Source organism: Eptesicus fuscus, chromosome 11 (assembly GCF_027574615.1).
Source record: "Eptesicus fuscus isolate TK198812 chromosome 11, DD_ASM_mEF_20220401, whole genome shotgun sequence".
NCBI lineage: Eukaryota > Metazoa > Chordata > Mammalia > Chiroptera > Vespertilionidae > Eptesicus > Eptesicus fuscus.
In genome coordinates, this window is record NC_072483.1 from 40765434 (window position 1) to 40779186 (window position 13753).

At 37.3% G+C, this 13753-nt stretch overlaps 1 protein-coding gene across 3 annotated transcripts; it reads right to left on the bottom strand.

Moving 5' to 3' along the window:
* Positions 1 to 374: 374 nt before the first annotated feature.
* GCG (glucagon) lies at positions 375 to 10520 on the bottom strand. Of its 3 annotated transcripts, XM_054723207.1 has the most exons (7): positions 10311 to 10520; positions 8164 to 8270; positions 6751 to 6848; positions 5119 to 5280; positions 3371 to 3502; positions 1483 to 1627; positions 375 to 850 (listed from the first exon to the last, which is right to left on the bottom strand). In XM_054723207.1, the coding sequence occupies exons 3-6, from the start codon at positions 6837 to 6839 to the stop codon at positions 1483 to 1485; spliced, it is 528 nt and encodes a 175-aa protein (XP_054579182.1). In that variant the 5' UTR covers positions 6840 to 6848; positions 8164 to 8270; positions 10311 to 10520; the 3' UTR covers positions 375 to 850. The 3 variants fall into 3 exon arrangements, with proteins under 3 accessions (XP_054579182.1, XP_054579180.1, XP_054579181.1); XM_054723205.1 differs by lacking the exon at positions 8164 to 8270; XM_054723206.1 differs by lacking the exons at positions 8164 to 8270; positions 10311 to 10520 and adding an exon at positions 9950 to 10123.
* Positions 10521 to 13753: the final 3233 nt, after the last annotated feature.

The window sequence follows — 13753 nt, forward strand, 5'->3', positions numbered from 1 at the left end:
TGCCTACTGTGTACATTACCTGGGTGTGGGTATATGAGCGGATATAAGCGTGCAGTGTGTGTGTGTGTGTGTGTGTGTAGGGGGCACAATAATGAGCTGTGACTCTTCAAAAGGAGGCAGCTGGTATTCCTCTCCAGAAAGACATTTGTTTTGTGGGTCTAATGTTGCCTGATGTCCTAATCTTTCAAGAGACGCCAGAAAACAATACATTTATATAAAATATCATGAGTTTCCAATGTTGGCTCAAAATGTTAACAATAAGAAGCAATGCCTGGGTACCAGAGTTGGGTTGTGGACTTCAGGCTCAGGAAGAAGCGATGTTTGGAAGGAGTGGGGGCATGAATAAGAGAAAACAGACAATAGTAAAGAAGCTTGAAGATTTTATTTAAGTATGTCTTTGATATATTGAAAGCTGAGCATTTTTATGACAAAAGTTTCAAGAAGAAAGTTTTCTTTCCAGTTTCACCACTGTGGCTACCAGCCCAATCCTTATTTTAATGCAGAGATGCTGTGATTGGAATAAGTTATATGTACAAATTATATCATAGAAAACCAATTTCATTGCTAACTATAAGCAGGTTAGGGTACTTCATCCAAAATAAGGAGAAAATAAGAGAGTTTGCACTTTTATATTTTAAAGCTGATATTTTAGCAATAGTTTGACAATAGTTTATTCCATTTATACTCTTTTGGCAACACAACCTTAAAATACAATTTATTCACTGGCATGCAAAGCAACATGGCTTCAGAATACACCTCTTAAATTTTACAGAACTTAAAATTTCAAACATCCCATGTGGCTGGTAGGTGACGTTATGAAGATGATCTTGAGTGGTGACATTCTTACTTCCTAAAGATAAAAGAAAAAGACAGTCATATAACAGAGCTATCATACTCAGATGATGTAGTTAAATTATCCGGGAAATATTTTAAAGATTTATTTTGGTAAAAGTTGTTTATTAATCTTTTTGTCTTATGAATCCCTTAGTCTTTTGAACTTTTTAAATATTTGCATTCAAAGATGACATCCTAAAGTTCCCCGATCAAGAAATATAAAGTGTATAAATAGTTATAAAAAGCCGTTATAACCCATCAAGATAAGTGGTTACTTTTGGTGTTTAGATTTTTATTACTATTCTTATTACATTAAGTATATAATACCAAATTTATTTGTGCTTAAAATTCAAAATACAGAGCAATATAGAATGTCACATTATTACGTGAATGATGTATATTTCCATGTTTTATTCTTATCTGTGTTCCTAATGCCCTGTCCCTTAATTGACACTCAGGAAATGTTTTTGGAGTAAGTGGGTGAATGAGTAAAAACAAATATAATGATGTATTCTTAAATGAGTCATACTTTTGCTTATCTACCAAGAGAGTAGAGACTCTCTTCCCCACACAAGGAACAACCTGTGGCTGTATGATACAATTGATGAAAGTTTTGATGGTTTTCAGAATGCACTAAAATGCAATCACCTAATTGTCAATAAGTTTGTTTTGAAGCAGCCAGTTTATAAATTCCCGGGTGGCAAGATTATCAAGAACTGTGTTCATCTCATCAGAGAAAGAGCCTTCTGCATGTCTGCGGCGGAGCTCTTCAATAGTGGTGCCTTCCTGGAGCCTGAGGAAAAGGGGGATAAAAATAGGTATTTGGTTAAATGCTTTAAATAAATGCTTACTGATTGCATATCACTGGTAACATGTGAGGGTCATTGAGAAAACAGGACGTTATATTTACAGAGGGCCGACTACGGGAACCTGCATGAACTGGTGCATGTCAGAATGGAAAATCTGGAAGTAGGAAAGAGCAGAGCAGGGATGTGAAACCCAGCCTGCATAACTTCGTGCCTTCTGCAGTGGTCCAGCTGCTCCAAAGATTTTAGTATATTGGCAACACAGAGGTTATTATTGAGATTATTACTTTGTTTAAAATTCAGAAAAATGTAAAACTAGTGGTTATTAGAACAGCCTTGCAAAGTGCAGTATTAAGGGATTAAACTTTAATCTATATTAGATTTTCTTTTTTTATTAGTTTAATTAGCAACATTTTTTTGGTGCCCCTTTAAAATATTATAAAATATCCTCAAGTATAAGTGACTATTTTACCATTGATTTTGTAAATTGGATCATCAATGTTTAAGAAAGCAGTGACAATATCAGGTTATTAGCTAAATTGTAACACAATCCCTTTTGTCTTAATATTTCTCCGAGTCTCAGTAAGCTTGCTTTAAATCTCACAAAAAATTGAGTTGGACATTTTCATTCAATTCAAATGTCAATCAAAATGGCCAAGAGAAAATGAGATGGTTCAGGGGTCTGTTTGGTTGTGGTAAGATCCAAGAAGGTACCTAATGGGCTTAGTCTCATTTTCAACTGTGAAACTTTAATGGCTATTTATATGACAGTCCCATAAAAAATGGGGATGTTGTTAAATATATGGGTGTTTGCACATATTTATATTTTGAATGTCATTTCATTAAACATCTTAAGTTTAATACCTTTCAGTCTTTATCAGATTACTAGAGACCCAATGCATGAAATTCGTGCCTGGGTAGGGTCCCTAGGCCTGGCCAGCTATCAGGGCCAATTTGTGGGGCAACCAGTGGGGTTGTGCGGGGGGGGGGCACTGACACCTGCCTTGGCTGGCCTGGTGCTGCCCACTTGCTGGCCCTACCCCCTGCTGCCGTCGCCACTGCCCACTCGCCAGCCAGCCCCACCCCCGCTGCCACCACCGGTGGCCTCTCTCTGCAGGGCGGCCAGCAGGGCAATTGGGGGCCCCCCACTGGCACCCACCTTGACTGGCCTGGGGCCTGTAGGCTGGGGGCAGCTCCTGCATTGAGCATCTGCCCCCTGTGGTCAATACACGTCATTTCACCAGTCATTCTGCTGTTCAGTTGATTTGCATATTAGGCTTTTATTATATAGGATTAGCTAAACAGTAACACAAATATATGTTGATCCCGTATGTAAATACTTAAAGTAAAACTTTAAGTTTTCAGCATTATTTCTTTTTTCCTTATCCCTAGTTTTTCTAGTTTAAGCTTATCATCCTGATGCAGTTCTCAATAGCACCCTATTCTCAAAAGTGTCTTGGATTGACAAATTAATAGCCTAATTATAACACAACTCTAATGTGGGATAAAAATACCACCTTTTTGACTCTATTATTAATACTTGCTACTACAGATAAAACATATTAAATTCTTGTAGATTGTCTCCCATCAATAGGAGTTATTTCCTTACTTTGTGAGTCTATATTAATTGCTTCTATAAGTCAAATCCATAAATAGGTAACTGTAGTGTAAGTTTTCAACATCATGCAAAAAAAATAAAGTTAAATAAGAGTGTACAGACTTACTCTTACCTCTCTACGTTTTCCACCAGCCAAGCAACGAATTCCCTGACAGCTTCATTTTCCAAATAAGCACTTAAATCACTGGTAAAGGTCCCTTCAGCATGTCTCTCAAATTCAACATGACGTTTGGCAATGTTATTCCTGAAAGAAATGTGAACGTTACATTGAAGATCTATCTCTTTAGCAATATGGTTCTCACCTATAAGTAGTGGCAGCTTGGGGTTGAAGAGGCTTAGGGAGATTTGGGAGATGAGAGTAGTTAGGACACTCATCTTGAAACTACATGAATTATCTGAACTGACGGTTGATGGGAGAGGATAATAGCAATTAAGGGGAGCATTAGCCCACTTGGCACACCCATTTTCACCTCTTCTGCTTATCCGTGCCATTGATTATTACTGTTGCATTTACTTCAGCCTCAGTGTATGCAATGTGCTATGCAGCTTGCAGACAAGCAGCTGTTTGTTATTAATACTTACGGGGTCAGACATAGTTAAATGAGTCAAGGGAAAGCTAAGGACCATCTCAAAATGTCCTCAAAAGGACTACATGATAATGGATGAAAGGAAACATGTGATGGGACAGCAGTGAAGAAAGCTAAGATGATGACTTCATATCAACCTCAAATGTGATCTGTGTAGGTGGTTGACCAGCTGCCCTCCTGCATCTATTACCCCTGGAAGGTTTCATCTTAAACACACAACAGAAATCGCCTGAGAGTGAGGATTATTTTATATTAGATTACCAAATTGTAGCATTACCTTTCCAGAAATGAGGATAATTGTTTTCTTTTTTTTTCAAATTTCTCTTATGTCACCAATGGCCATGTCTATATCACTAACAGGGACTTCTCCCAGTGTCTGCTCTGACTATGACCACCATCTTTCCTGTCATGCCCTCTACTTTAAGAACTTTTGGTAAACCACTCTGCCTCTCCAATTCTTCCTGCTGATCCATATTCATTCATTCATTCTCTCATTCTCTCTCTCTCTCCAGGCAAATCTATGTCCTTATCCTGATATTTAGATTCCTTCAGCTACTTTGTATGCACAACCCCCTTCCCCTGTGGGCCACTCTCCAAAGAAATTGTGAAATTCCACCATCTCTGTGAAACCCTCGTGGAAGATTTCCTTCAGTAGCCTACATGCATCGTAAAACCCAACACTGTCAATGAAAATCCAACATTAAAATGTATGCCTCACAAAGGGCTTGTGCTCTTACTTGCCTTCTTCTCTCTTTATGCGGTACAGCTAGGCTATAATTTTAAATGTGTATCTTGGATTGTATTCTACAAGAAAATGACTGCATCTGTTTCCATTCCTTACCATGATTAACTTGGCTAGGGGTTACTTTAAATGTGATCACAGTCATGAGTTTGAACCCTACAAGGGAATGTTGGATTTGCTCTTATCTTTTGGTCAAAAAAAAGATTCCTAACCTTTCAGGTCTAAAAAAGTCAGCTTTCAATTTTAATAGAAAATGGGTAAGAGAGTAAATATTGCTAAGACCACAGTGGGGAAAATAATTTAAAATCTACGTTTCATTAAAGGGTGGGTAAGGCATTTGCAGGGAGAGAAGTGGGACTTTCAGAGGCATAATATGAAGGATAGCATTACCAACCTTGAAATCATCAAAGCTGAAAGAACTTATACACCCTATTTGATGAGCATGATAACATAATGAAAGTCAGGAGATATTATAGACATATTTAAGTAATACGTTTGTGTGCAAATTTGGGGCTAGGTTTAGACTCTCACTTGCTCCTCTTGGTGTTCATCAACCAATCCACGAAATCTTGGGCACGCCTGGTATCCAGATACTTGCTGTAGTCACTGGTGAACGTGCCCTGGGAGTGGCGCTTGTCTTCATTTATCTGATCGGGATCATTGAGTGGGTCTGCCTGGGGAGCTATGAAGGAGCTGTGAAGAACAGTGATTGGTGCAACTAAGTCTCTCCTCGAGTGGACTCACTCAAGAAACATCTTCTCTACAAAACACAAGGCCACATGAAATCGAAAGGCAGGTGCCTTGAGCATTTCAGTTGATATGAGAGACACCTTGTTTGCCACGGGAATCTCAGAGCTTTATTAGAGTTGAATACACTCTGATTCTGAGTCCTGGTAGCAGATTTTTAACTGGCTTCCTCTTTACTAAAATGAGATTAAATAAATAGTTTTTTAAAGTAATTAATGTACTTATGATTCTGCTAGTAATGAGAGAAGAGAGCAATGACTTGACTATTTTAAAAGAGTGAAGAATCCCAAATCATTTGGGCAGCTGATCTGTGTTCTGAATTTTGTTTGCATGTGTTAATATAAAAATGTAGCTCCATTACCTGGTTACATGATAGCTGATGATGAAAGAGAAAGACAATTAAAATTTAAAGAATGCCAAGAAAAAGCCCACTTGCTAATTTCAAACTGTGTAGTGGATAATCCACATGCCAGTAATCAACAGTTGTTTGCCATGGCAAATATGGAGAAATATTCAATAGGATTAATACTCAGAAATAGAATCAAGATACTATTCTCATCTGTCAAAACAGCAAAGGTTAAATATGGGGGAGGGTATTATGAAAGGAGTATTTCTATAAGGCTGGTGGGAGTGTGCATGTGTATGACTTTTCTGGAAAGCAAGCTGGCAAGATATTATAAAAGACTTAAACTTATTCAAACCCTTTGACACTAATTTTAGTACCAAAAATCTAGCCTCAGGAAAGAGTAAAAAAATGTAGGGAGAAAAGTTATTTGCAGCATTCTTTGTGGGAAAATGTAAAGAACTCAAGTGTTCAATAGAAGAGGAATAGCTAAATAAATATTGTACATTTATGAGATGAAATAGTATGCAGCTATTAAATATCATACATTTAATATATATTTGTAATGCTATATGAAAGAGCTAACAATACAATGCTAAGATAAAAGGCATAATATGAAGCTGTATAATGATCTGAGATATATTCTATATACAAGTACATACATAACATTTTTTGCATATTTTGTATCATGAACATGTATGACTTTTACAATTAGTAAGAAACAGTGTTATTTTTTAAAAAGGAATAAAAAAAGAAAAAGTTGGTGTGAATAATTAAAATAATCTACTATGCAGTGTGTGAGTAATGAATGGATAGATAGGATCAGCTGAAGATTTCAACAAGCTATAATTTCCCATGTAACACATTTTCCAACATAGCCTACTCCTTTGGTTGTGAAACAACATATTCAGATCTATACTCCAGAAACAACTTTATCACAATGATATTTTAAACTTTTTAAAATTGTACAGAGTATTTACTCTCAGTTACTGAGACCTCTTCACAAATCATAGTTTTCACGGGCTGTATTATAACCATCATGCTATGTTAGTTCAAGTCTAAAGATTGAATACCTGGACTTCTCTGTGTCCTGAAGGGAGCGTTGCCAGCTGCCTTGGACCAGCATCACAAATAATCCAGCCACAAAGTAAATGCTTTTCATTTTTGCTGCCTGTTGGTGCACAGAGACAAGGGAGGGAGAAAGGCAACCATATTTAAACACATCAGGCTCAATTCATTTAATTGTGATGAAGTAAATATTATAAATAAAAAGAAAATCTATTTTATTTTGAGTATACTTTAAAAAGTAGATTATATTTCCCCCCAGATTTTTTTGGTGGCAAAAAAAAAAAAAGCATTTAAAAAAATGTGTACCACCTTTAAGGTTTTTCATTAATGTAGGACACTTCTGTTAATAATTAGAAGGCTCATTTCCAGATTTGGAATTAAAATGTCTATGATAAACATTTAAGATACCCACTGTAGATGATATGCTACATATGGTTAGCCTGAATGTCACCTTATCCATAATGCCACCCCCTTCACTATCAGTCTGGCTTTCAATTAATAGTCCTTCACTTCCAAGCATTTACATTATACTGCATTTCAACCATCTTAAAGCAGCCTCGGGCTACAACTTGGCATACCAGCTGTCGGTTCAGATGTATTATTCATTTATATTTTAAATAGTGTAACTTGGTCTAGACTTTGTAATTATAAAGCGGCCAACAGATTTGAGGTATTTTAGGGTGCTTTGACCTGTTCTAAATTAAAGGGAAAAAATTGTTTTAAAGACAAGCAATTTGCAACAAGAACTAATGCTTCTGGCAACTTGAACAATCACAAGTAAGAAACTCAAGAGATCACTGTCATAATGAAAATTAATGCCTGTTTCTGAAGTCTGGGAAGTCCCCAGGTTGTTTTATAATTGGACTTAGTCCAGGACATGTCATTCACTGCTTGTGACACCCTAGGCCTAGTTGCGGGATACACCTGGTTGCTTGTCCTTGTACCACAAGCGGATGCGCCATGAAGCCACAGGATGCCAAGGGCATGATGATGCAGTGTGCAAGGTGGGAACTAAAATGAATTTGGGGCAGAAGATCCCCACAGGGCAAGCTCCTCTATTTTCTGAATAGAAACCTCAAGTCCAGCATTTGCCATGGACTTCTCTCTACTAAAGTCCCACCATGTTTCCGTGAGAAGTGGGGATTTCAATCCAAGTTTGATTATGTTTATCCATAAATAATGTGAATGAGTATTTTTAGCAAATGGCATTTGGTTTGAAATAAGGATTTTACAAATATTATCATTTCAAACTATCAATCTTTTCTTTAACATCCTAGCCATATTTACTGTCTAGCTTTGGCACTAAAACATGGAGACTGGAATACCAGCCTTGGTATTTTTTTTTCTTTGAAATATTAAGTCTCTTTGGATTAAGCAGTTACTTAAACAAAGCAACATAATAGTAATTGCATATTCACCCTTCTTCATTCATCAACATGAAATTACTAATTTGGCATTTTGCTATGCTTCGGTTGATGTAGTTGGCAAACTTTGGAAACTTTGCTGTATATGTAGGTAGTGTCTTCTGATTATACATCTCAATTATAAATTCATGCCTCCCGGAATTTAAAAAAAAAAAAAAAAGCAAGGATTTCTTTTAGAATTATACCACTGTTGCAAAAACAAGTTAGTCCTAAATAATTCCTTCTATGCAAAGTCCCTAAAGGTTTTACACAATCTTCATTGTATTCTATATGGAGGGAGATTTGAAGCATGTGCTATTCTGCTGCTGTGGGAGCTGATGGAGGGGGAAACAGAAGTGAATGTTCCAAATCCTCTATCGGCAGTGAATTGAGTTCTACTGAAAGAGAAACTGATTTTTAAAATTTCATTCATTCATTTGTAAGTTTATAGAAAAAACTTTGAGAATAAGTTTAATTGTTTGAATGCCACTACTGAGAAAGAAAATTCTTATATTATTTAAGATTCAAAATCTTATTCAATAATAGAAGAATTTCCAGTTACTCCCCTCCACCTCATTCGGATAGCCTAAGGAGAGAATGTGTAGGTTTGTAAAAACCACACATTTCCACTCAAATTTAAAGGGAAAATATGGGAACAATAGCATTCTCTGTGTAGGAAGTCTTTTAGAAAGATTATTCTTAGACACAGGCAAGGTGACATTATATAATATCTCTAAGTGTATTGGTGTTGTAGGCCAAATACATACTTTTTAAAACTGATCAGCTCATTTCCTCTCATATGTCCTGGGTATGTGTGGGAAAACACACCACTTGATCATTTACTCCATTGAGGATCTTTGTAAAACCATTCTTTGTCCCCAAGGGCTTAAATAGGTATTTTAGAACATCTGATTTTGTTTCTATAGAGATTTACTAAAATCTTATTTCAGAATGTGGGCATTTTAGACATTTTATTTATTGCTATTGGTTCTCAATACATAGTAGATAATTATTAATCGGAGGTTTCACTTAGCTCCATTCAAAGAATTTCCAATAATTGATTAGTTCACCACACCAAATGTGCTGTATTATTTACAAGCAGCTGATTTCATGGACTTTGAGTTTTTGATAGACTTATAAGAAATTTGAATATTGGAAAGATGATGTTGATTCTTCTGTTTTGGAAAATGATAAGTTTTCATTGGTAAGGAGCAATTGCTATTATAGCCTCTCTAATGGACACATTTCTGCTGAATGTAAAAGGCGCCTTCTGTTCAAAGCAATATACACATTAATCAAATCTAAGAAAAATATTTATCTACTTAAAATGTTACCCCTGCCTGGGTTTCGGGCTTGATCCCCAGTTGGGGGCATGCAGGAGGCAGCAGATCAATGATTCTCTCTCATCATTGATGTTTCTATCTCTCTCTCCTTCTCCCTTCCTCTCTGAAATCAATAAAGAAATGTATTTTAAAATGTTACCCCTTATTTTAAAAACATAGTTCTCATAACAGTTAAGTCTTATAACAAGTGCATTGATTTGAATCTTCGTTTTTCTTTCAACTTCATATCTTTTCATTGAATTATTTTTCAGACTCATTTTGTGGCTTCACTGTGTTGACATTTACGTAAATACATTTTGGATCACTTTTTTCATCTCAATTCTACCCTATGTATTATTAGTGAAAAGTGTAAGCTGAAAGAACAACATTTGAATTCATAATACTTTATCCCCTTAAAAATACTTAACTGCACCCATATCAGAATAGACAGTCTTACAATCACTCAATAGGAATCTTACCTTCTGATACCAGGAGTGGAACAGGGCAGGTGGAGAGAGAGCGAGCCCCCTTTGGAACTGGAGATCAGCCGGGACCTGAGCTCTGTACTTCTGCACCAAAGCGCACTGCTTTTATATACTCTCTAGCGCTGTTTAGCCTCACAGATATTACGCTGACAATATAAATTTCTCATCTGTAAATAATGGGCTTTTGTTACAAACGATTTAACTCGCCCACTCACTTTGCTCATCTCATTCTACGCTTGCATTGGGTGGGATCTCAGAGGCCAGGAAACTTTATTTACTCTCGTGCCCTGTTTCTTTTTTTTTTTTCTTTCCTGGAGAATGGAAAGGACAGTTGGGAAATTCACCTTTCACTCACCAGTCAGGCTTGAAAATTGCTGACGAACTCTTGTTGTAATGTGCCCCGCGAGTCGAACAGAGGATGCTTCAGTCACAAAATCGAATCAAGGAGTCTATTTCAAAAGCCTGCGGTTAGGAGGGGGCATTAGCTCTCCAAATCTCGCAGTCCCGAGTGAGTACAGGAGCAAGCTTATAAAGGCAAAAACCATATCCTGCTAAGATGTTGGAATGTGGAACTACCTTGGGAAAGTAGTTTGTACAGAAGCCAAATTGAGCCAAGTTAGCTATCTTTAAAGGTTATCTATAGTTTCAGTTCCTGGAGCCACTGAGTCAACGGAAATCATTTTTGCGGTTCTGGTTCGCAGGCACAGAAGAATAGCCTTTGTAAAACTACAATGGGGCTGGCAACAAAATGGGGTGATTTATGTGAGTTTCCAGGTCTTATTCTGGAAATGGAGGTCAAAATGGAGTCACTTGGGCTAACTACCCTATTATTTAAGCAAGCAAATGTTTACAGAAGCCAGAATAGCAGGGTTAAAATTTTAAACAGCAGTTTTTACCCAATATGGAGGTTACTATGCTTCACTCTGAAGTGAATTTTGATGCTGCGGATGTGAAGTTACTCAGTTTATGGCTAACCTTTCTTTGAGGATGGCCTCAATTAAGAGTCTTACAAGTCTTTCCGTTTTGCTACTTAGTTCTGATGAATTTATCTGAATATAATCCTTTCATCTCTCCAAATAAATACATCACTCACTTAAAACATGGTTAGTAATCTTCTCATCTCCACTATATGGAATTAATTTGTGTGTTTGGTTTTTTTTTTTTTTGGAAATTTTAAAGAATATTCATTCGAACCTAAACTGTTCTATTGCAATAAATTGGAGTCCAGAAGAAGGATAAAGCAAAATGAGGATTAAACATCCAAGATAGGGGATGCTAATAAGACAGAGTTTAGTATTTCTTTTTCCTTCTAATGGATATTTAAAGGCTAATTCTACTGATAAGAGAGCTGGACACTAATTTATAAAAGGACAAGATACAATACATGCTATCATATGTATTTTTTGAGCTTCATCATCTGCTACTTAGGACTTCAATGATCTATAGGATTTAGCAGATATAAGTCTGATCACTTTAGACAAAGAGAAATATAGGAAGTGACTGGACAGACAGCATGAGGACTGTGTAAGTGTAATTAGATTTTAGTCTGGCTGCTGTCAACATGTTGTGTGACTGTGGTCCAGTCACACATCTCTCTGTGCCTCAGCTTCTGGAACTATACAATGAGAGGGTGGCTTAAATGACCCTTCTAAAATAAAAATCTAATTCTATGTGACAAAACCAATACGGCATTTTTTTAACTAGCTTTCAATCTTCTAATTTCATCAGCAGCGTGATGAAGCTGATGACTTGTACAGAAGTAAATCACTGATACAACTGGAGGAACATTTCCAATGAACGTAAACTCTTCAGTTGTGGACCGGATCCACCATTGGATAGAGAACTACTTACATGCCATAGGGATTAATTCTACATGAAATTGGAAAACCTCAGGAAGGGGTTTTCATGCTAGTGATTTCTGATCCTAGGAGATGGTGCTATTCAAACCATAGTCTATGGACCAGAATCACCTGCTAGAAATGTAGACTCTGGGCCAAGCCCAGACTTACTGAATAAGAACCTGCATTTTACCAAGATTCCCAGGCAATTAATATGCATATTAAGGTTTGTGAAACACAGCTGCATAAAACACCATCTCATTTCTTCACCTGCTCCCTGGTGCTTGCTGCAGTTTTGACCTGAGGACTGCTCCTTGGCACTGCCAGCAGGGGGTGGCAAAAGAGCAGAGAACAGTGACACAGGGCCATCTGGATGAACATAAATGCAGTAATGGCGTGAAAGTGTGAATTAGTTTAACATATGATCAAATTGTGCCTCCCTCTTGCCCTGATCCTCATGAGTATATTGGCTATAGTTTGTTTGGCATTCAGTTCCACTTTTTCTCCTTTGCCAATGTGGGTAGATGCTTCTTTGCCTCCCTCTTTCTGTGTCTCTCTTTTTCTTTCCTTTTCAGGTGCTACCTGTTTGTGGAGCAGTCCTAAGAAGGGAGCTCTGCAGATGAGGTAAAGATATAAGGTATAAAGATATTAAGCCAACACAACCTCTGGCATCTCAGTAAATGTCCTCTCCCGATATCTCACGAAAACTTGTCTCTTTCCCTCCACCCCACTTGCTTTCTATGATTTCAGAAGTGACTATCCCAAGTTCTTTCAGGAAATTTCCTCTGGCTTCATCTCCAGCCCACCAACACTGATTCTTGGGGTGCCTGACACCATAATGGTAAGCATTCTGAGAATACAGAAGCATTAAGAGCTCCACTATATAGGGCACTGCTCTAGAAAGGGAAAATAAAGCTCTTATGGATATTGCATTATGAGAAATTAAGATGAACATCAAGTGCATTTTGAATGTATAGATCTTCCAATACTGTCCCAACACCAGCCTCCATTTGGCTTCCAATTCCCATCATAGCAGTAATTTATTTAGATGAGAGTCAAGAAAAGTAGTGGCCTTATATTTATATGACTAGTGTTAAAAAGCTTGTCTGGAAGTAGGGAAGTTCTGAGGGATGTCACCTATAGTTTTCCTATCTGGCTACAAGGGAGGTGCCTGGTGTTCTGAGCCAGTATGCTTTCCTGAAAGGTCAATTTCATTTGATATAAGGAAGATATAACATAATTACTATATGGTACAGAGTGCAAAAATTTACATAATTTTAGATAAAATAAGGTACTTATTCAAATATTTTTTTTCTTTTATTATGATGCTTAGGAGCAGGGACAGCATTCATGGGCTTATGACCTGTACCATTGCATGGGGACACATGCTTACAAGGGCTCCATACTTGTCTTAATGCTGTTCTCTTACTATCTTGAAATTTTAATGATTTGAACAAGGATTCCATTGTTTCATTTTGTACTTGGCCTCCAAATTATGTAGCTGGTCCTGCTTAGTACCTCACCTCACAAAATCATGGTGTGTGAGGTTTTTTTCATGTTTGTTTTTCTTAGCTGTTCAGGATTCTTAGGTTGAAATGTTTGAGAATGGTGAAGATCCAGGTACACAGTGCACTCTGTTGGCAAGAATATGGACAAGACTGATGGAAGTGCAACATGTCATAAATGATTAGAGGCATAATTTGACAATAGTATCAAAATTATAAATACCTGTAACCCTTGGTCTACTGGTGCTAAAACACCATTCTGAAAATTAATCATATATATAACTAGAGGCCCGCTGCATGAAATTCGTGCAGGGGAAGGGGTGGTCCCTCAGCCCGGCCTGCATCCTCTCACAATCCAGGATCGCTGGCTCCTAACCACTTGCCTGCCTGCCTGATTGCCCCTAACCACTCTGTCTGCCTGCCTCATTACACTTAATCACTCGCCTGCCTGTCTG